This window comes from Heterodontus francisci, chromosome 5 (genome assembly GCF_036365525.1).
Source record: "Heterodontus francisci isolate sHetFra1 chromosome 5, sHetFra1.hap1, whole genome shotgun sequence".
Lineage (NCBI taxonomy): Eukaryota > Metazoa > Chordata > Chondrichthyes > Heterodontiformes > Heterodontidae > Heterodontus > Heterodontus francisci.
The window spans coordinates 149,144,603-149,166,232 of record NC_090375.1 but is presented as its reverse complement, the minus strand read 5'-3'; the positions used below and the strand labels follow the sequence as shown (position 1 = coordinate 149,166,232).

General features: G+C 41.0%; 1 protein-coding gene across 1 annotated transcript in view; it reads right to left on the bottom strand.

The window, feature by feature from the left end:
* pou6f2 (POU class 6 homeobox 2) overlaps positions 1 to 21,630 on the bottom strand; it is an 812,705-nt gene that overhangs the window by 108,127 nt on the left and 682,948 nt on the right. Inside the window, exon 6 of the mRNA XM_068032227.1 lies at positions 9,512 to 9,640. Coding sequence (XP_067888328.1) covers positions 9,512 to 9,640 — 129 coding nt within the window. The remainder of the gene's footprint in view (positions 1 to 9,511; positions 9,641 to 21,630) is intronic.

Genomic DNA, 21,630 nt, shown 5'->3' with positions numbered 1-21,630 from the left:
CTGCACTCCCCTGTGGCACTTCAACTAGGTGAGGCATCTCCCTCACTCTTGGTTTTCCTGTTTGGGAACATTCCTCATTCCTATTTAAATCTTGAAAAAGGTTTCAGCTAATCATATCTCTGGTGCTTTTCCTTCAACTTTTGTGGCTTTTATCTTAGCTTCTTTAGATCTTTTTGGTTCTATCTGGGCCCTTTTAAATATTTCTGACACTATCACTCCATGTGGGATTTTTGGGACTTCTCCAGCTCTCTGCAGCTGTACAGAATTTTTTTTTTGCTCCCCTCAGTTTCTCCAGCCTTTGTCGACTGTGCTAGACCCTCTGGGAACAATATTGTGCTTTCTGCCAAGTCATTGCCCAGCAATAGGTCTACCCCCTGCATGGGTAAGCTCAGAATGATCCCGACTGCCACTATCCCAGTGACCGACTTACTCTGTAGGTAAATGTTAACTAAGAGAACCTTCAAGCATTTGCCAGTAAGCCCTTTTACTAAAACCATGGTATTTGTTCTGATTTCTAGTGGCATTTTGGTCAGTTTGGCTGCCAGTAGGGTTTGAAAACAACCAGTATCCCTGAGGATGGTTATCTCCTTGTCTGATGCCTAGGACACAAGTAATTTTTTTCCTTTGTGTAAAATGTTCTGGGATGTGCTCTGCTCTTGAGTTATATTAGAACACAGATTACCACTTTCAAAGCCACAGACACGGGCTTGACTGCAGCACCTCCTGCTGGCTTTTTGGCATACCAAAAATTTGTCTGGACATGCCCAGATTAGCCCCTCGGAAACATGTCAGGTGGACCCTTACTGGTTTATCACCTGGGCTCCTTCTTTTAAAAGTTGGAGACTGGTCTGGTTTTCTTTCTCTACTCTCCTTTTCTCTCAAGCCCATTTCTGCTTCCTCTGCATCTCTGCTATCTCTCCCAAGCTTGTAAGAGTTACTAAATCCAAATTTATCCCAAGTTAGGGATATGTGCATTAATTCATAAGTGTCGGCCATTTTTGCGGCTTCCCTTACTCTTGTGACTCTTTATTCTTCAATGTGGATTCTTATACTACTTGGGATGCTATTTATAAATTCTTCTAGCAACATCACTTCTCTTAAATTTTCATGTGAGGGTTCTAGCTTGAGAGATCATATCCAGCAATCAAAACCTATATGTTTAATTCTTATGAATTCAATGTAATTCTGTGTGGGTCTTTTCCGGGTGTGTTGGAATTTCTGTCTATATGCTTCCGGTATCAGTTCATATGCATTTACAATTGCGGTTTTAGTTTGTTCATAATCAGAGGAACCTTCTTTTGAATACAGGGAAAAAGCTTCACGAGCCCTACCCGTGAACTTGCCTTGTAAGCGGAGAGTTCAAAATTCTTTCAGCCATTTTAGCTTGGTAGCTATTTTCTCAAGTGAGATAAAATATGACTCAACCTTTTCCTCATTAAATTTTGGCACTAGTCTTGAGTGTCTCAATACATCAAAGCTTTGCACTGAATTGGGGATAAGGTTTGAGTGGCTGGCAGCATTTCCATTTTGGGTTTGCAGCCTTGCTAACTCAAACTTTCTAACTGCTTCCTCTCTTTGCATCTTTCTTTCCTCTCCCTCCTAAAACTGCATCTCTCTTGCCTCTTTTTTCTTCTGAAACTGCATCTCCTTCCTTTTCATCTGCAACTGAATTCTAGCTAGAATTATTTTTTCAGACACTAGTTCCATGCTGTCGTCTTCAATTTCAGGGGTTGGTTTAAAATGGTTGGCTAGACTTTTCACCAGTTCAGGTTTCTTTTCTTTTTGTCTGAAAGTGATTTCCACCTCTGTAGTTAATCTTTTAAAATCTTCAACACTTAATTTGTTTAACTTATCATGGGATATCTCTCCCTGCTCTACAAACTCCTTAGCATTAAATGTGGCCATCTCTTTTGTTTCTAGCACCATAGAGAAGAAAACAGAAGGATACAAGAAAACCTGTTTGTTTATTTTTCCATCACTTTAGAAGTCAATTTTCCTCCCGTTTTTCAAAACTCTCATTTATCTGGTGGTTTAGATCCTGGCTTCGAGGCCCAAATTTGTTACAGCCACATGGTGCGTTGTGGGTGCTTCCCACTGTTAAACTCCCCACCTGATGGCAGCAAGTGTTTTGTTATTAGGGTTTAACACCTTGGTGTTTTATCGTTCAAATAGACAGCGACAGGTTTTCTTGTAGTTCAAAAAAAAATCAATTGTTTATTGATCACTACACTTTATCCCAAAAGTGATGCAACTGCATCCACTCACACATTTGCTCACGCACACACACACACACACACACACACACACACACACACACACACACACACGACTGATAGAGAGGGAAAAGAGGGAAAGTGATTTTAGTCGGTGGGGTGTGCGGGGGTGGTGGGGGGTGGGGGGGGGAGGTCACAGTAAACCTGTTGAATTCTCTTGGAAATCAAGTTCTCACTGGGTGCAGGCCTGAGATGATTGTAGATTTATCTCTTGATTGAAAGTTCAGTTCAAGACAGTTCAAGACTAATTCACTGCTGGATAATACAGATGCAGGATTCTACAACAGGGTACATGCCTTCTGGCTTGCTGGAAAACAAGCTGCTGGATTTTGATTCTCTCTCTTTCACACCCTCTCTCCCTAGGCTGTCTTTTTAAGGTAAGGCTGTGTTACTTCTACCTCATAGTAGGAGATATTCTGATCACGTCCCCACAGTGATGGCACAAGGGCCCAGGATGTGATTACTTCACACCTTCTTTGTTTCAGATGAAGACATTCAATTCTGGAATGTTTTTAGATGAGGGGAAATTGTTACCTCTTAACTTCGAAGATTTGTTTTTTGTCTTTGTCAGACAGTTTGAATACACAAAAGTCTTTTCCTTCGGTGACCATTTTGGACCATTGTTCATTTTTTAGAATAAAGGTTCGTTTTAAAAGACAAACTCAGTTTTCATAACTCTTCAGAGTTAGTCCATAATTTGTATCATTGCACTTCTGGTGTACGTGACATTGCAGATGACACAAAACTTGGAAATTTGGAAATGTAGTGAACAGTGAAGAGGATGATAATAGACTTCAAGAGAACATAGTTAGACTGGTGGAATGGGCAGAGATACGGCAATGAAATTTATTGCAGCAAAGTGTGAAGTGATACATTCTGGTAGGAAAAATGTGGAAAGGCAATATAAACTAAAGGGGACAATTCTAAAAGCGGTGCAGGAACAGGGAGACCTGGGGGTTGTCACAAGAGTTTCAAATTATGCCTTTAAAATTGAGAAAAAATGACTTTTTTTGTGAATATCAGCATTTTCTGAATGCTGATACTTGGTGTTTGAAGTGCAGGCTATGAAACTTGTATCCAAGCAACCAGAGAGATTTATGACTGTCTTGAGACTTGGTTGTTGAAAGTTTAGTTTCATGTTTGGGTTGAAAAGCCAGTTGCTGCTGGAGACCTGTGTTTGCAGACCAGAAAAAAACCTTTCCCTGAAAGGATGGCTTGTCTCTCTTGTAAAAAAGGAATCTTACATTTGAATTGGGGCTGTGTTTTGCCTGAAGAGAGAGAAAAGACCCAGGAAAAGAGGAGCTGCTACACTCTTGGAGGAACACATTGCTTTGGAGAAAGGAAGCCTTGTGTTTCAGGTGTGGCAGATTATTGTTGCCTCCAGTCTCAAGAATCCCTGCCTCAAGAGTGAGTCCTGTTGCTTTTTGTGTTTTTAGAAGATCCTGTACTCTCAAAAAAGTTAGACTGCTACTTTAAAATTTAAGTAGACCTGTTGCTACAACCTTTTGCTGAAAGATCTGTGTGATGTCCGTTGCAGACGAATTGCTTTGAACACCTACCCATCACAGACTGTTCATTAATTTCACCTGGACAGACTTCAAGTGGCATCTGAGTATTCGACTCTAGGACAACTCACTGATCTGGAAATATCCTACCAGACTGTGACAACCAACTGTTTTTTTTCATTAATTCCTAAGAAACCACTGCAACTTAATACAGTCTTTTAAAAAACGGTTTATCGTTGTTTTTTGAATGTATGTGTGTGTGCATGAGGGTTAGGAAGAATAAGAAGTTATAAAATCTTTTCATACATATAGATTTATCTCATTATTGTTTAAAAATTGGCTTATTGATAAATAATTAATTTTGTTTTTGTTTAAAGATACCTGGTTTGGTGTGTTTTATTCTGGGGGATAAATAAAGTGTTTAATTTGGCTAATATCCGGTAGGTGGGAAATTTTACTAATATGCAGTGACCTGTGGAGTAGTGGGACTGAATTAACAGTGCGTTATGTCCGCCTTGGTTCTAACAAGATATATGTGCACAACTCGTTGAAGGTGGCAGGGCAGGTTGAGAAAGTGGTTAAAATGGCATATGGGATTCTGGGCTTTATAAATAAAGGCATAGAGTACAAAAACAAGTAAGTTATGATGAACCTTTATGAAACAGTGGCTCAGCCACAACTGGAGTATTGCGTCCAGTGATGGGCACTGCACTTTAGGAAGGAGGTGATGGCCTTAGAGAGAATGCAGAAATGGTTCCAAGGATGAGGGACTTCTGTTATGTGGATAGATTGAGAAGCTGGGGCTGTTCTCCTTAGAGCAGAGAAGATTGAGAGGAGTTTTGAAAGAGATGTTCAAAATCATGAGGTGTCTAGGCAGAGTAGATAGTAAGAAACTGTTCCCATTGGTGGAATGGGCAAGAACCAGAAGACACGGATTGAAGTGTTTGGCAAAAGAACCAAAGGTGACATAAGGAAAACCTTTTTACGTGGCAGGTGGTTAGGATCTGGATTGCACTGCCTGAGATTGTGGTGGAGACAGATTCAATTGTGGCTTTCACCTAAAGAAAAAAATCTGCAGGGCTACAGGGAAAGGGAAAGGGCATTAGTTAAACTGCAGAGAGCTGGCATGGGCTCACTAGGCTGAATGGCCTCCTTCTGTGCTGTAACTATTTTATGATTGTATGATTCTACCATTCTTATCGGAATAGAAAATTGGTGAGTTGTAAAACAGGCTGCTGATTCGTTATTGTCCATTTTGCTCTACAACCCAAGACCAACTTCATAACCCAGGTTGCTTACTGAACTCACTGGTCTTCGAATCTTGTTTTCCTGGCATCATGATCTGGATTCAATTTACCAACAGTTCCTACAGATCAGCTGCTCTTGCTCACCCTTCCTGAAGCTAACCATCTTCTGATGATTCTCCTTGTCAGTTCCTGTCCATCTTTCTAGGTCAGAGTAGATAGGGAGAAACTGTTCCCATTGGCAGAACAGTCAAGAACCAGAAGACACCAAGTTAAGGTGAATGGCAAAAGAATCAAAGGCAACATGAGGAAAATTTTTTTTACGCAGCAAGTGGTTAGGATTTGAATGCACTACCCAAAAGTCTGGTGGAGGCAGGCTCAATCGTGGCTTTCAAAAGAGTGTTGGATAATTATCTGAAGGGAAAATAATTTTCAGGACTATGAGGAAAAGGTGAGGGAGTGGAACTAGGTGAGTTGCTCTTGCAGAGAGCCGGCACAGACATGATGGGCTGAATGGCCTCCTCCTGTGCTGTAACCATTCTATGATTTGACCCGAGCCCAGTATCTGGCATCTATAGTCCAGTGTAACAGGCCGTCCCTCCCCGCTTATTTAGAGGAATTGCACCATTGACAAGCCGGGACCTTTGCGATTTACAGGAAGTGTAGGTGTGTAATGCAGTAGATGCAATATATTTGGATTTTCATAAAGCTTCTCATTAGGTACCACATAGTAGATCATGACTAGGGTCACAGCATGTGGAGTTAAGGAACTAGAGCAAAATGGATAGCAAACTGGTTACAAAACAGTTACTCAGACTAGCAGAAGATGTGAAGTGATATTCAATAGGGACTGGTGCTGGGATGATTTGGACTCGGGAATCAGAAATACAGTTTGAAAATTTGCGGATGATGCCAAATTGGAGGGTATAGTTAATACTGAAGAAGAATTAGCAAAATACAAGATGTTAATATTGTGTTTGTAAATGGCAAATAAATTTCAATGTAGATTAGTATGAAGGTGACATGATGCTTGGAATATAAAGCCTCAATCCTGACTGTGGTTGAGTTGGGGTGGGGGTGGGGGGTGGTGGGGAGGTGGTGGAGGAGAAAGAGAAGTTTAGTTCAGGAAACCAGGAAGTGCAGGTTACAGAGTTTTGACTGGGGGTGAGGGTTTGTGTTGGGTTGGGTGTGGTGTAGTCACATGATCCCTGGGGCGGGCAGGTGGGGGTCAAATCCCTGACAGGGTGGAAAGGGGTGGAATCCAATACTGGGGAGGGGGTTTGGGTTCTGTTCTCAATCCCAAAGAAGGGAGATTCCGATTTCCAATTACGAGGAGGTTCGATCTTCGATCCCAGGAGGTCTGAACGCAGGAGCAGTTTGTGGATCTTGGGGGGGGAGTGTGTCCAATTGGAGTGCTGGGAAGAAGGTAAGCTTGGAGGTCAGAGAGGAAACATTCCTGCTTTTCCTGGTCCACAAGCAGTGCTGTAAAGTCACTTATTGTCAAGTTTCCCAAGGCTTGGGAAACCCGGCCAGCTAGTGCTAAATCTGGGAAATAGGTTAAATACGAGACATGCAGCCTCATTATATTATTTAAATGGCCAACCAACTTCCTGGGAGCGGGTTGGTTGGCCACTCCCTGTCCCACCTCCATTAAAACCTGAAGTCTGTGGGTTGGAGGTGGCTTGGGATCAGGTTTGAGATTTTAATTAAAAAAACTAACACCAACCCATCCATTTCTTGTGGTTAAAATCACCCCTATGAGTCTAAATGGTGTACAGAAGGGAAGGGATTGAGGGGTACACATTCACAAGCTAACAAGGCCATAAAAGTACAAACAAACCATTGGTATTCATTTTTAAAGGAATAAAAATAAAAAACAGGGAAGTTATGTTAAACTTGTGTAGAACCTTGATTAGACCACACTTGAAGTACTGTGTATGCACTGTTGTGGTCTCCATATTACAAAAGGGATATTGAGGCACTAGAGAAGGTGCAAAAAGGCTTTACAAGGCTGACGCCTGAACTGGTATAACTATCAGGAAGAACTGAACAGTCTTTAACACTCTAGAAAAGGGAAGGCCGAGCGGTGATTTAATACAGGTCTTTAAAATTATGCAAGGGTTTAATAAGGTAGATGTACAGAAAATGTTTCCACTAGTGTGTGAGACCAGAACTAACGGCCATAATTAAAAGATAATCAGTAATAAATCCAGTCGCAAATGCAGGATAAATACCTTTACCCAGAGAGTGGTTAGAATGTGGATCTTTTCACAACAAGGAGTAGGTGATGCCAGATGAAATAGGGTGAGAGGAAGCTCATGTGGAGCAAAATGCCAGCATAGATCACATGGCTGAATGGCCTGTTACTGTGCTGTAAATTCTATGTATTATACTCAGAGTCTGGCAACGTTATTCATGTATCTGGCAACCATAGCACAATATCTGGTAACTCTGACCCGGTATCTGGCTGGTATTAAATCTTAAATAACAGGAATTGTGAAAGTGCAGAACAGGGGAATTTAATGTTTTTGTGTCAGTTGTGCAGGCCAAGGCAGAGAGAAATATGTTGGAGCAAAATCTGAGGGCTGTAATTAAATATCTACCACAATAAATGTGGCTCCTCTATTACACAAGTGCTGAGGAATAGAGCTACCAGTGCTTCACCCATCAGGAGATGATATTCCAGCACTTACTGACCAACATTTCAGGGTTCCGCTTGCCTTCTGAAAGCAAGAATAAAGCCTACAAATATGTCATCCTAAATGACTGATGTCATATTTATTATCTTCTAAACTTAAAACTCGTCAATGCTAAGTAAAGAACACACTCTACAATGAGCTACAGCTTTACAGGCTACAGATGGCTACAGCATTATTTTAAACAGAACATGCATACACAGATAAATCACTTTTATGGAGCTTCCAAATAGAAATTAATACAGAATAAAGGTTGAGGTAACAAAGGGATGGCGTTGTCGGCATGCTGTTGAGACAATCTTCCTATAATATCTGCTATGTGCACCTGAGATAGGATGATTCATTAGATCAGGCTCGATGATGACAAGGTTCATCATTCAATTCTCTGAGTACTGATGGAGCAATTCTGAATCCGCGCAATAAATATGACAAGGTTAGCAATTTACTGTTGCTCAAGGTATATCTTTGCTTATATTAGATCTTTCCCAAAGGACACTTTCTATGTATTATATATATATATATAAATGTGCTAAAATCACAATATTAAACATTATCTTTCTATATATCTAATTATCACAAAATAAATCAACATGGATATTTAACAATTACACTCTCCAAAATAGACTCCTTTTTTGCTTGGCTCTGCTATGAAATTGTGCTGAGTTTTAAAGCATCAATTTCACTATTATCAAGCTTGGAAGGAGCATGAATTGGAGGAATTATAAAAATAAAAGTCAACTGTTGAACTGAACCACAAGAACATGGCCACTTGTACCACAGACAAAATGCAGTAGCTGTCAGGTGATCCCTCCTTTATTGACAATACACACCTCTGCCTGTTGAGGATGAAACTTGTTAACCTCATCTGAAATTGAAAGCAGCACAATGCATATTGATGACTCCTATCTACATGAATGAACTAACAAAGGGTTCTGGAGACAGACTGAATCACAGCCCAAATCAAATTGAATAGGTGTGAAGTAGCACCATTATAGCAGAATGGTCCCCATTTGGACATCAATAGATAGTCATGGTTTCCATATCCTGAACCATTGTGTGGTCACACCAGGGGACAGGGCTCTGTGACACCTGACAGAGACTCAAATGTGATGGAGTTTTACCTTAAAAGGTAGCCCTACGGAGAGAGAGGGGAGATCAAATCAACACCACAGAAAGCCAAATTTCCAGCCAGTGGCTGAGACAGAGATCCAGCTCAACAGAAGAATCCTGCTGAACAACAGCTTGAACAACCACTACAACAGGGAAATTATAAAGAGACTTTATATCTTTCCATCTGTGAAGGTAAACCAAATTCACATGACCAAATCTGAGCTGGGTTTTAACTATTAGAACTCTACAACACACCAAGACTGTAAACATCCAGGCCTGCACCTTAAAAAAAAGACTTTCCTCCTGAGAAGATTCAACATCATTCTGTAAACCACAAATTCTTACATCACCTTGGGACTTTAATTGCATCCTACCCCTTTCCATCTATCTCTCGTGTATGCACGTGTGTGTGTGTGAGGTTGCGACTATTTTGAGAATTGTTTAAAAATAGTTATCTTCCTTTTTTAACATATGAAAAAACCTGTCACTTGTCTGTTTATTTGACCCTAAAAACACTCAGGGACTAACAGACCATTTTTAACAAAGCACAATTGTGGTCAGTTGGGAGGTAAAATGTGGAAACTACCCATACCAATTACCACCTATCCATAACACTATGTAGCAAAGATTGCTCTACATAGCCAATACTGCTTATTTTGTGCATGACTAAGAAATAGACTCACCTGGCCTTGTGCATTAGTCACTAGCTGAGAAGTCATCCCTTGCAGGCTGGAGAGAGCTGTGCTGAAGGCCTGGGAGCCAGCTATGGAACCCAGTGCAGCTGCTTGACTTGCCAAAGGGTTATTAACCAGCTGAAAAAGTAATGGCAATGGCATTAGTCTGTAGCACGATTTAAAGGAATTTAAATGTGAACTGTGGTTTCAATGTGGATTTCACGCTCAGATCGCCTTTTAAAATTTTTTACTCTTTGCATTACTTTTAAAATTGAGCCTAATCAATTCCGTCATAGAGTCATAGAGTTTTACAGCACAGAAACAGACCCTTTGGCCCAACACGCCTGCGCCGATCATCAAGCACCCATCCTATTCCAACTATAAACAGAAACTTCCCAAATAAATTGGCTAATACTTAGTTTTTCAGTGGTATTTGTAATAAATTCAATTATAAGATCACAGTAGCCTTGAGGCTGCCAACAAGTTGAAGATATATTTAAAGAGCTGAAATATGAGACTAGAAGTCTGAAGATTTGGAAACCAATAATAGGCAGTCTGGTTTATATTTCAGTTTTAACATTTCTGTTCTTTCATTTCCTATTTCCCAGTGTTCTGTGAGTTTGAATGCTTATTCATTTACGCTTGCGTAGAAGCTTATGGTTTTAGTTGTTTTTCTTCTCCAAGGGAGGTCACGTCAGGCCACACAGCTTTGATAACAAAGGGAATTCACATGCTAATGCACTGTCGTAACCTGACCTGTCAAAACCAGCAAACTATTTTGACTCTGAATTATGGTACCTCTTTGGTGGCCCAAGGCCTAAATAGGTTTATAGTTGATATAAGACCTTGACTTGCAGGACATGCTCCAATTTCAGCTGCATCAATTATGCATTTTTGCTGAGAAGCTTAAATGCCTCAAATCTATGTTAATTATTAACAATATATTTTAGCATTCTCAAGGTGGCATTAGTATGTAATTGCTGGAACTATTCAATACACTTCACAGTTATCTTGCATTGCTTTGGGCATAATGTGAAAAAATAAATTAAATGTTACTTCAGATATTTTTCTTAATACAATAAACAAGGGAGGCTTTTTAGTTCTGTTCTGCTTAGTACTATTTCATATTAAAAATCTACTGACAACTCTTTTCACCGATAAGAAAATGTGTGTGTATTTTGAAAGCTGTCAGGAAATTTGGTACTCGAAGGGCACAAGTTCATTCTTATAATAGACTAAAGCCTTTACAAAGCTTTTAATCATCTCACTAAGAGACCCCTGAGAGTTACCAAATGTATGCAACTAGGCTTTTTGCTCTATTACATATAACTTGCATTGCAGTTATTTTTTCACTTATATTAAATTAAATTTGAATTCACTGTGCAACTTTCCATTTGCTTTTGCCATTATAGAGCACATTGATGAATTATCCGTTGTTTTTCTAATACAGAACATTTTAGCCAATGGTTGATGCATTGGGTTAATGTGTTGGAGCTTTAATACTCTTGTCTCACAAAAAAAGCCACCATTCTCCACACGTTGGCCATGAAATTCCATCTGTGGTTAAAATTTTGCTTTAGGCCTCGTTTAAATGCCACTGGCAAACTGTAGACCACAAATGGGCCTCCCACTGTAATTTGCTATCTGGGGAGAATAGAAACTTGGTCAGCAGGTCAGGTATTGGACGGGGGCAGGTGTTTGCGGGAGAGGGTTGGTGATCCCTGAGGAGGGACCTCGAATGCCCTAGCAATGAGCTGGAGCTTTCTGTGGGATCAAGAGGAGCTTTCTGCTGAAACTGAAAGTTTCTGGGACTCTTTTTTTGTGTGACCTCCGGTGGGCCCTTTGGGGTTTGCTAGTTAGATCACTCAACATCTGATACGTCTAGGTGGAGATGTGTGGCACAAGCTCCATCCATTAATAACATGAATTTTACTTTCTATTTGCATATTTATGGATCCAACTGCCTGCTTTAGGTGGGCACCCTTGACAGCTAAAAGTCATCTGCGCTAATATGGTGTCTGATGCACTTCTGGCACAGTTCCAAGTGCAGCAATGCACAACGCAGGAATCGGAGGTCTAACACCAACATTATGCTGGAAAAGCAAGAGGCCGTTAGTTGAATTCCTTCCCCACTGAATCCTAATTTCAGGCATGCAGTCAGTGGAATCACACAGTAAAGGTCAGGTGCTTCCCACAGGGAAAGATAGAAGCTCATAGGGACAGTCACTCCATCGTCGTCTACCTCCAGGGGGCCAGATAGAAAGTAGCATTGGTAGAAGCTGATGGCCATGATTGCCCCTCTTGACAGAATGCAGCCAGTTGCTTAGGAGAAACTTAGACCAAATTGAAGAAATACAAAAAAAGACAAGAGCAAAGTGTGGGCTAGATTATAACAACTGCCTCTATGTCCATGCTGTACAAAAATAGAGGGATATGACCTTGCTTTTTGTCCTTTACAATGCCCACAGTAGCATCATCATCAACAATAATAATTTGCAGTTAAATAGATTCCTTAATGTAGGAAAAGATGTTTCACAAATTAGGGCTCATGGGATTGATTAATATTAGAATGATGTCACACACACAAGAAGTGCGATGATACAACAATTATGAACAAAATTTGAAGAGTTATAAAAACAGACCTTGTCTTTTTAAAATGAATTTTTTTTAAAAAAGTGGACAATACTCCAACATGGCCGACAAAGGAAAAGGATTGGCCTTTGTGTATTCAAACTGTCTGACAGGGAGAAAGGAAAATCTTCAAAGCTAAGAAGTGTCAACTGTACCCATCCTACACCCATCCTAAAACACTCCAGAATTGAATGTCTTCTTCAGAAACAAAGAAGGTATGAAATAGTCACATCCTGGGCCATTGTGCGATCACCATGGGGAAGATACCAGAATGTCTCCAACCATATGGTGAGAAGTAGTACAGCTTTACCTTAAAAAAAGCAGCCTAGAGAGAGAGACTCCAGAAAGAGAGAGAAGAAAAGCAACATCCAGCAGCTTGTTTCCAGCAAACCAGAAGGCATGTGCCCTGCTGTAGAATCCTGTATCTACACTAGAGAACATGGAGTAGAAGTGATCCACCATCTGCAACTGAACTTTCAATCAAGAGAGAAATCTACAATCACCTCAGGCCTGTAACCCACAAGTTCTTGATTTCCAAGAGATTTCAACAGGTTTACGTGACCTCCCCCAAAACCTACCCCCACTTATAATCATTTACCCCTTTTTTCCTCTCTACTTGTCTCTTCTTGTGTATGTGTGTGTGTGTGTGTGTGTGTGTGTGTATGTGTGTGTGTGTATGAGCGAATGCATGAGTGGATGCAATTGTGACAATTTCAGGATAAGGCACATTGATCAATAAACAACTGATTTTTCTGTTTTTAACCCTACAAGGAAACCTGTCGCTGTCTGTTTAGTTGACAAGCAAAACACCAAGGGATTAACCCCTAATAAAACATTCTTGCTGCGGTCATGTAGGGAATTGAACAGTGGGAACCACCCACATCTCACCACATGGCCATAACAATGAATTGAGGATTGGTTAACAGACAGAAAACACAGAATATTACTTGTATTTAATTGTATGCAGATGGGGGGCATTAACAAGAGATTCACTTGTGTGCCTAGAAATAGGAACAGACTGAAGCTGTAGTGGCTAGGTCAAGGGGTGCATGTTTTAATGTGTGTCTCTGTGAATAAAAGCTTATAAAAGTGTGTAAAGATTGGCTCCAGTTCTATCTTTCACCACCTGGCTTTCTGGAGGAGAACATATTCGCAAAGAATGGTTCCTAAAGGCAAAGGTTAGAAAACAACAAAACAAAATTCAGACAAAAAATTAAAATCCTGGTGGCCGTTGTGGAAAATGAAATCATGTGTAAATTGTTGGGGTATGATTACCCTCCGATGATCTTGGAGACTGAGCCACATGACCAGTGGAAGAATGAAGCGGATATGTGGATATGGGTTATGTCCCGACCAAAGAGAAACAAGGTTATGGCATTGAGCTTCCTGCAAGAAGTAAAATCAAAAGTAAAGTTTCTTGTGAGATGGATCCTTGTTCGTTGGATAGTGATGAAGTTTTTGACCTTCTATTAGTGTTCTTGGATGAAATTTACAAGAAAGATAATCTGTAAAATGCCTATGAGACATGGTCAGAATTTGATAGATTTCAGAAAACAGATGGTCATTCCATGGAAGAATATATCATAGACTTTAACAGTTTGTATAAAAGGTTGACAAAATTTAATTCGGGGATCCCTGGTTCGGTACTAGCGTTTAATTACTGGATTGTGCTAAGGTGTGTTATATGGACAGGCTCCTGGTTCTAACTGGTATTCTATTCTCGGAGAAAGAGACCCTGTTGGATTAGATGTCTGCTGCCTTAAAAAAATTCCAGGGGAACAGTAATCTCCTTCAGCCTTCATGGAACAAATGAAACATTCCATGAGAATGGAAAGGCCCTGGTAAGGTAATAGGTTGTTATCAAACATGGCAATCAAACTGTTAAGGTTCATTCCTCATGATTAGTCAAAATTAATTACAAAATCTCAGACTCTGAACAGTGAATACAAGTAAACAAGGCACCTTTTACCTCAAGTGCTCATGTGTTTTGAGGTGAAGGTCCTGAGGAACAGAATGCAGTAGATCAAGAGCTGGATAGTGATAATATGAGTGATCATGACACACCTGACAGAGCTATCTATTGCCCAGAGTGGGTACTCAGGTGACTGATATTCCAGAGGTGTTCAGTGAATGGAGGGATTTGATGATTGTGGGTCATGCATGAAAAGCTAATGGCAAGTTTAAATATCAGTTGAATGTTCAGGATAATGGCCAAGAAGTGAGGTCCATGGACTGGCAGAATGAGGTGAAAGAGTGAAGAGTAAAAAACACCGTGCAAGTACTCATTAGTGAGTCTGGAATTGACTCTGGCATTAGAACAACGATCACGTACTGGAGAAAGAGCCTCTGATAGTGCAAGGGGGAGCGCTCGCAGTAGTAGTTCTGACAGACACAAAACAGTAGGTAGAGGCTGTAGATTGAATAGATGAGACAATGAAATAAAGACTACAGAACAGTTACATAACTGAACCAGAAGTAGAAGTCCTCATGATCATGAAGTTTTGGTGGCTGCTAATAAACTAATAAGAGAAGCAAAACAAAGGGAGTTGTACAGTTGTAGAGAGTTTTGAGTTCACTCTGAGGTAACATAAGGGTCAAAGAGCTTTGGCACATAGGTGGATTTGTACTGAGAAAGTTCTTGCAGATGGTACTTATATGGTTGAAGCGAGGCTAGTTGCTATGGGTTTTGAAGAGTGACTGGGTGATACTGATGTTAGAGTGGACTCTCCTACAGCTGGAAAAGTAATCTTAAAAATCTTTTTAGTTCATTTGGCCACATATTCATGGGAGTGTAGGTCAATCAACATAAAAACTGCAATCCTCCAGGGCAATACTTCTCAGAGAAGTGTTTCTGAAACTGCCCTAAGAGGCAGCAGATGCAGAATGAAAACTATGGAAACTAAACAGATGCATCTATGGCCTGAATGATGCCTCCAACATATGGTATTTTGCAATGAGATCTGTTTTGTTGAAAGTAGGTTGTGTTCAACTAAAAGCAGATCCAACAATGTTTTATTGGTGTCATAAAGGAAAACTTTCAGGCATCTTCATGATGCATGTTAATGATTTTTTATGGGGTGGTACTGCAGAATTTGAGAAATGTGTTATTAAGATTGGCGTAGAATTAAATATTCGGAGTTAGGCTTGTGGGGCTTTTAAGGTTTAGATAGTAAGCAAAGCGGATCTGGAATAACTTTAAATCAACAATATTATTTAGAGAGTGTTACTCCTATCCCAGTTAATCATACTAGGTCATCACAGAAAGATGATGTTACATCTAAAGAAAAGACAAACCAATAGCGAAGCTTGACTGATTAGTTGAACTGGTTGGACACTCAGACTAGACCAGATGCTAGTTTTGATGTGTTGGAGTTAAGTACTAAGATAAAACAACCTAAAGTAGAGACTCTTTTAAGCGCAAATAAAACATTCAAAAAATTAAATCTGGATAATTGGATACTTAAGTTCCCATTCTGAGATGACCCAAAGAACATGAATCAAGCCATTTTTAGTGATACTTCACAGGCTAATCTTTCTGATGGAGCTGGTTTCATAATAGGTCACTGACCTGAAATGTTAACTAGGATTCTCTCTCCACAGATGCTGCCAGACCTGCTGAGTATTTCCAGCATTTTCTGTTTTCTATTTCAGATTTCCAGTATGCACAACACTTTGCTTTTGTGTTCATAATATTTCTGATGGGTAAGAATGGGAAAAGTTGTCAATTAGCTTGGGAAGCTAAGAAAATAAAATTGGTTTTAAAAGTACTCTGGCTGCTGAAACATTGGCTCTTGTGAAGGCAGGGGATATGGGATTCTAGTTGTCAAATATTTTAAGTGAGATTCTGTACAATGGGCATACTGAAGTTAGTATATCCATTGAATGTTATGTAGATAATCATTTACTGTGGGATAATGAACACTCCATGAAAAGTGTGAGTGAGAAAAGGTTATGAATTGACTTTTCTGGCTCGAAAATTAAATGGGTGGATGCAAGCCATCAACTGTCAGTTTGTTGAACATAAAGAAATGCATGTACAAAGAAATTGTTGGGGGTCCTAAAGAGGGGTGTCTGACAATGTAATGCATTGTACAGAATATGGAGATAGAGTCACAGAGTCATAGCGTCATTTACGGTACAGAAGGAGGCCATTTGGCCAATCGAGTCTATACTGGCTCTCCGCGGAGCTATGCAGTCAGTCCCACTCCCCGGCTCGATCCCCATAACCATGCAAGTCTATTTTTCTTAGGTGGTTTATGCAGAATATACCAAGTGGTCCCAGCTGCAGAATTTACAAGTGTTAGAGTGTTACAGCAATTGTTGCAAGACTGGCTTATTGTTGCAAACATCTGATCGTCAATGGTTATAAATGAGTTATATTTTGTGCTCATTTCAAAAGCAGTCTTAGTGCAAATTTAGATTGAGGCTGCAATGACAGACATATTACGTAGAGTCCTGAAACTGAACAAATCACCGCCACATACACAAGTCAATTAAACCAATTACGTTGGAAAGTGGTATGTAAAAAAGGTTACAACACTGGTGCAGTGTAAGAATAAATTAGCAGTACAGAATTTCAGTAAAGCCAACAATGGATGTGTAAATTAAGTGTCCATTTGAATTCCAAAATAAAAATCTCATCTAAAATTTTAGACATTATGCTTCCAACCTTGGATCGCTCCAGAAAGGGCTTTGAGTTACCCAACACACAAGTGTTTATAGCTTGTGCCACTGGTGACAGTGTTCGAACCAATTTAAGGTAACAAGTGAAATGCATAAGGCAACATGCTTTAATGTTCTATCAAAGTGCAATCTTTCCTATTGCATTCATACCAATAGATTAAATATGCCTCGTGAAACCATATTTGAATCACTATTTACATATAACATACAAAACAATTCTCCAAAATCAAAAAAAATTTGTTCACTTTCAAGAACATGTATAACACAGATTTTGCATAGAACTGAATAAAAATGAGCTCAAACTTTTAAGGAGATCTTTGATTTAATTCGTTTTGAAATTTTGGTTCTACATTTAAACTCTAATTTTTATTTAAAGAGACAGAAGGGAATCTGTTAATTGCATAATTGTACGTATTGCCTGCAGGTGGTGGGCATTAACTGGGGATTCACTTGTATGCCTAGAAATAGGAACAAACTGAAACTGTGTTGGCTAGGTTAGGAGGTGCATGCTTGTAATGTGCATCCCTGTAAAGAAATGCTTATTAAAAAGTGTGTTAAAAGATTGGCTCCAGTTCTATCCTTCACCACCTGACTTTCTGCAGGAGAACAGAGAGAAGGAATAAATAGGAAAGTAAGCAGTGAGGAAGACACAACAAGGCGGCAGGTTAAGTGAGTTGGCAAGAAGACAGCATATGCAAAATAATGCAGAGAGTGTGAAGTTATCCACTTTGGTTGGAAAAATAGAAAAGTAGAATATTTTTTAAAAGGTAAGAAACTAGGAAATGTTGGTGTTCAAGGGGACCTGGGGGTTGTCATGAAAACGTGCTAGGTCAATTGATTTTTTTTTAATCCATCGACTGGAAACCTGAGTATTAAACTGGTGGAGACAAACCACTCAAACATTAATCCCAAGAAATTTTTTTAAAACTTCAATACAGGCTTTCTTGTGGTTCAGTGCTAGAGTACTAAAATGTCCACATTCGAGGCCAGTACCTTCTTAGAATGGAGTGAAGTAACTTGGGACAGTTTAAAAGCCCTATCCGTTAAAGAGTTAAGGAGGGTAGCTAGCATTTAGAGATAAATATCTGCCCAAAAGCTAATAAACACAAAATTCTAAAACTTGTGGCCAACCATTTTGAAATTGAAAATGAAGAGCCGGAAACAGGCATAGAATCTGTAACAGACAGGCTAGCATTGGCCAAGATACAACTGGGACAGTGGAGTTTACAGATAGAATTCCACGAACAGAAGGAGGAGAGAGAATTCTAAGGAAGGGAGAAAGAAAGAGCTTTCCAGAAGTAGAAGCAAGAAAAAGAGTTGAGGCAGCTTGAACTGGACAGGGGAAGACCCAATGTACCTAGTGAAAGAACTGCTAGTGAGGACACTACCCCTATCTCAGGACTGAGTGCTGAGCACTTAAAGTTCTCCCAATTGATACCAAAGTTCAATGAGGGGGATGTGGAAGCATTTTTCATCTCATTTGAAAAGTTTGCAAAACAGTAGAGTGGCCAGTGGAGGACTGGACCCTGCTATTGCAAAGCAAATTAACATGAAAAGCCCATGAGGTTTATTCCCTATTGTCTGATGAGAGTTTATCAAATTATGAGATGACCAAAAATGCTATCCTGATGCTTATGAACTGGCACCGGAGGCGTACTGTCAAAGACTTCAAACCCTTTGAAAACAGCCTGAATAAACTTACATCATGTTTGAAAGGGTTAAACAACTTGCTTTCAACTGATGGATATGGGCGCTTAAGATAGGGTCCACCTATGAAAACCTCAGAGTGGTGATCCTCCTCGAGGAGTTCAAAGACTCGCTTCCCCTTTCCAAAAAAATCCACGTGGAGGAACAAAAGGTTCCAACAGCCAGGCAGGCAGCAATCCAGGCTGATGTTTATACACTTATTCACAAGCCATTGCCCCAAGGGAAACCCTTCTCTAGTCACCTCCAAAAACCTGAAAGGGATAGAAGGTGGGAGGGTGATAGGAGGATGAACAACCATGGGCGAGAAGGGAAAGCTCGAAGCACAGGGGGCCCTCCTCAGGCTAAAAAGGAAGTAGTTGAGAATAGGAGTGATGCCCGAAAGCCTGTATGTTTCTACTGCAACAAGGTATGTCACCTTCAAGCTGACTGCTGGAAGTTACGGGGAAAACCCAAAGGATTAGTCAGGGTACACCAGCCTAGTGCGGGAAAAGGGGCCCTGATGGTAAGCACAGCAGGCTGTGACTCTAAATGCAGCACAAGTCCCTGTAAACGTACCGCTGAGAGTGCGGGAGAATTTATAAAATCCCTGAGAGTTAGCATGATTTTGTGTCTCAAGGAAAAGTGACCCCATACCCCTCAAGTGAAGCAAGTAAGCCTATCGTCATACTTAGGGATAGCGGGGCCACCCAATCCCTTCTGCTGGGAAAAGGCATGACCTTTTCCTCCAGAGAGTGCATTGAATGCCAAAGTATTAGTGAACGGTGGTGGTGGAAGGTATATGCCCACACCTTTATAGCGGGTGCACCTGGAGTGCGACCTCATTTCAGGACCGGTAACCATGGGGATTGTCCCTAGTTTACCTGTGGATGGGATTGACCTGCTCCTTGGTAATGACCTGGTGGGAGGCGAAGGTGGTAGCTTCCCCAGTGGTCTTAGAGAGGCCGAACAAGGTCAGGGAGACAGAGCAGTTACAGGAGAAGGTCCCTGGCATTTTTCCTGACTGTGTGGTGACCCAGTCCATGACCAAACAAGCTTCGCCAGAGGAGGCTGAATTGGCGCTGCTGATGAATGACCCTGCTGTCTGGTTATCCAAAATCTTCATTGGGAATTTAAAGGAACCAAAGGAAGTGTTAAACAGCTCTTCCTTGGTCAAGGCTCAGCAAGCTGATCCACTGTTAAAAAAGTTAGCACAGACTGACCAAACTGAAGCTGAAGCAAAGGGAATTCCAGAGTGCTACTACTTAAAGAATGAGGTGCTGATGAGGAAGTGAAGACCTCCTCACAGACCTATGGATGAAGAGTGGACTGTGGTCCACCAGGTAGTGGTGCCACTGAGGTACCGTAGGGAAACACTGAGGATAGCTCACGAAATTCCAATGGCTGGACAAAACCCAAGCCTGCATAAGACAGCATTTCTATTGGCCACAACTCCACAAGAATGTGGTGGAGTTCCATAAAACTTGCTATATGTGCCAGGTTTTGGGGAAGCCCCATCCTGCAATAAAACCTGCGCCCCTAATTCCCAGACCGGCTTTTGGAAAACTATTCAGCAGAGCGCCGGTGAATTATGTGAGGCCCCTGCCGAAAACAAAAGGGGACAAGCAAGTACAGATCTGTCAAGCAGTCAGGATAGAGGAGGGTGAAAGGGACAGTGAGGATTAGTTAGAGGAAGGCCTGGAACATTCCCAAATTGAACCCCGTACCGTCTGGTTAGCCAACATCGAAATGTTAGGGAGATTAGACACCGTACTCTCCTATTTAAATGCAGAACAGAGAGGAGACTGAAGAAGGCTGCTCACAGCATTTAAAGAGATCTGCAAGGACAAACCAGGGTGCACAACTCTAGCCCTACACGATGTGGATGTAGGAGAGACCACTCCCATAAAGCAAAATCCCTATCGTCTAGGTCTCAGAAAACTGACCCAAGTTCGAGAGGAAATTCAGTACATACTGGATCATAAGCTAATTGAGCCCAGCCAGAGCAGTTGGAGTTCTCCAGTTGTGCTCGTGCCAAAGCCTAATGACTCAACAAGGCTCTGCATTGATTACAGGAAGGTTAATGCAGTGACTAGAGCTGACTCCTACCCAATTCTCCACCTGGAAGACTGTATCGATAGAGGAGGAAACGCCACCTACATAACAAAAATAGACTTGTTATTTCTAGACTTTTGTCACCCCAGACGGCTCATTCCAGTGTTCGGCGATGCCATTTGAATTAAGAAATGCCCAGCCACTTTCCAAAGGCTGACGAACTGGGTAGTGGCTGGCCTACCCAACTGTGTAGTGTACCTGGATGATTTGTTATTATACAGTGACACCTGGGGGTCCACCTAGAGCAGTTAGAAGCCCTGTTTCTGAAGATTACAGTCGCTTGACCTCGTGGTAAATCTTGCAAACAGCTAGTTCGCTAAAGCTCAGGTAACTATCTCAGGCATATTGTAGGTCAAGGGAGAGTGTTGCCCAGAGAAGCAAAGGTACAGGCACTGATTGGTTTTCCCATCTCCACGATCAAACGGGAAATAATGCAATTTTTGGGGATGTGTGGGTTTTACCGCAAGTGCGTCTCAAACTTCAGCACTATAGTCGCCCCACTGTCAGGCTTATTGCAGAAAAGAGTGAAAGTAGTGTGGTCAGGGAGGTGCCAAACAGCTTTCGAGAGGCTGCAAGCCATCTTAACCAACATGTCGGTGCTAGCAGCTTCAAACCTGAATAAACCATTTAAAGTGGCAGTTGAGGCTAGTAACCTAGGGGTAGGTGCTGTCCTGCTCTAAGATGGTGAGTCAGGCATTGAGAGACCAGTTGGGTATTTCTTCAAGAGATTAAACAAGCATCAACAGAGATACTCTACTGTGGAGAAGGAAACTCTGGGACTGTTAATGGCTCTCAAGTACTTTGAAGTATATGTTAGAAATGGATATAGACAGACCATAGCTTATACCAACCACGATCCTTTGACATTTGTGGAGAAATTCAAGACCCAGAATACAAGGATATTTCGATGGAGCCTGCTTTTGCAACCTTACCACCTAAAGGTTACCCACATTGCAGGAAAAAACAATGTGATAGCTGATGCTTTATCCAGAATCTAACTCAGCACAGAACCATCC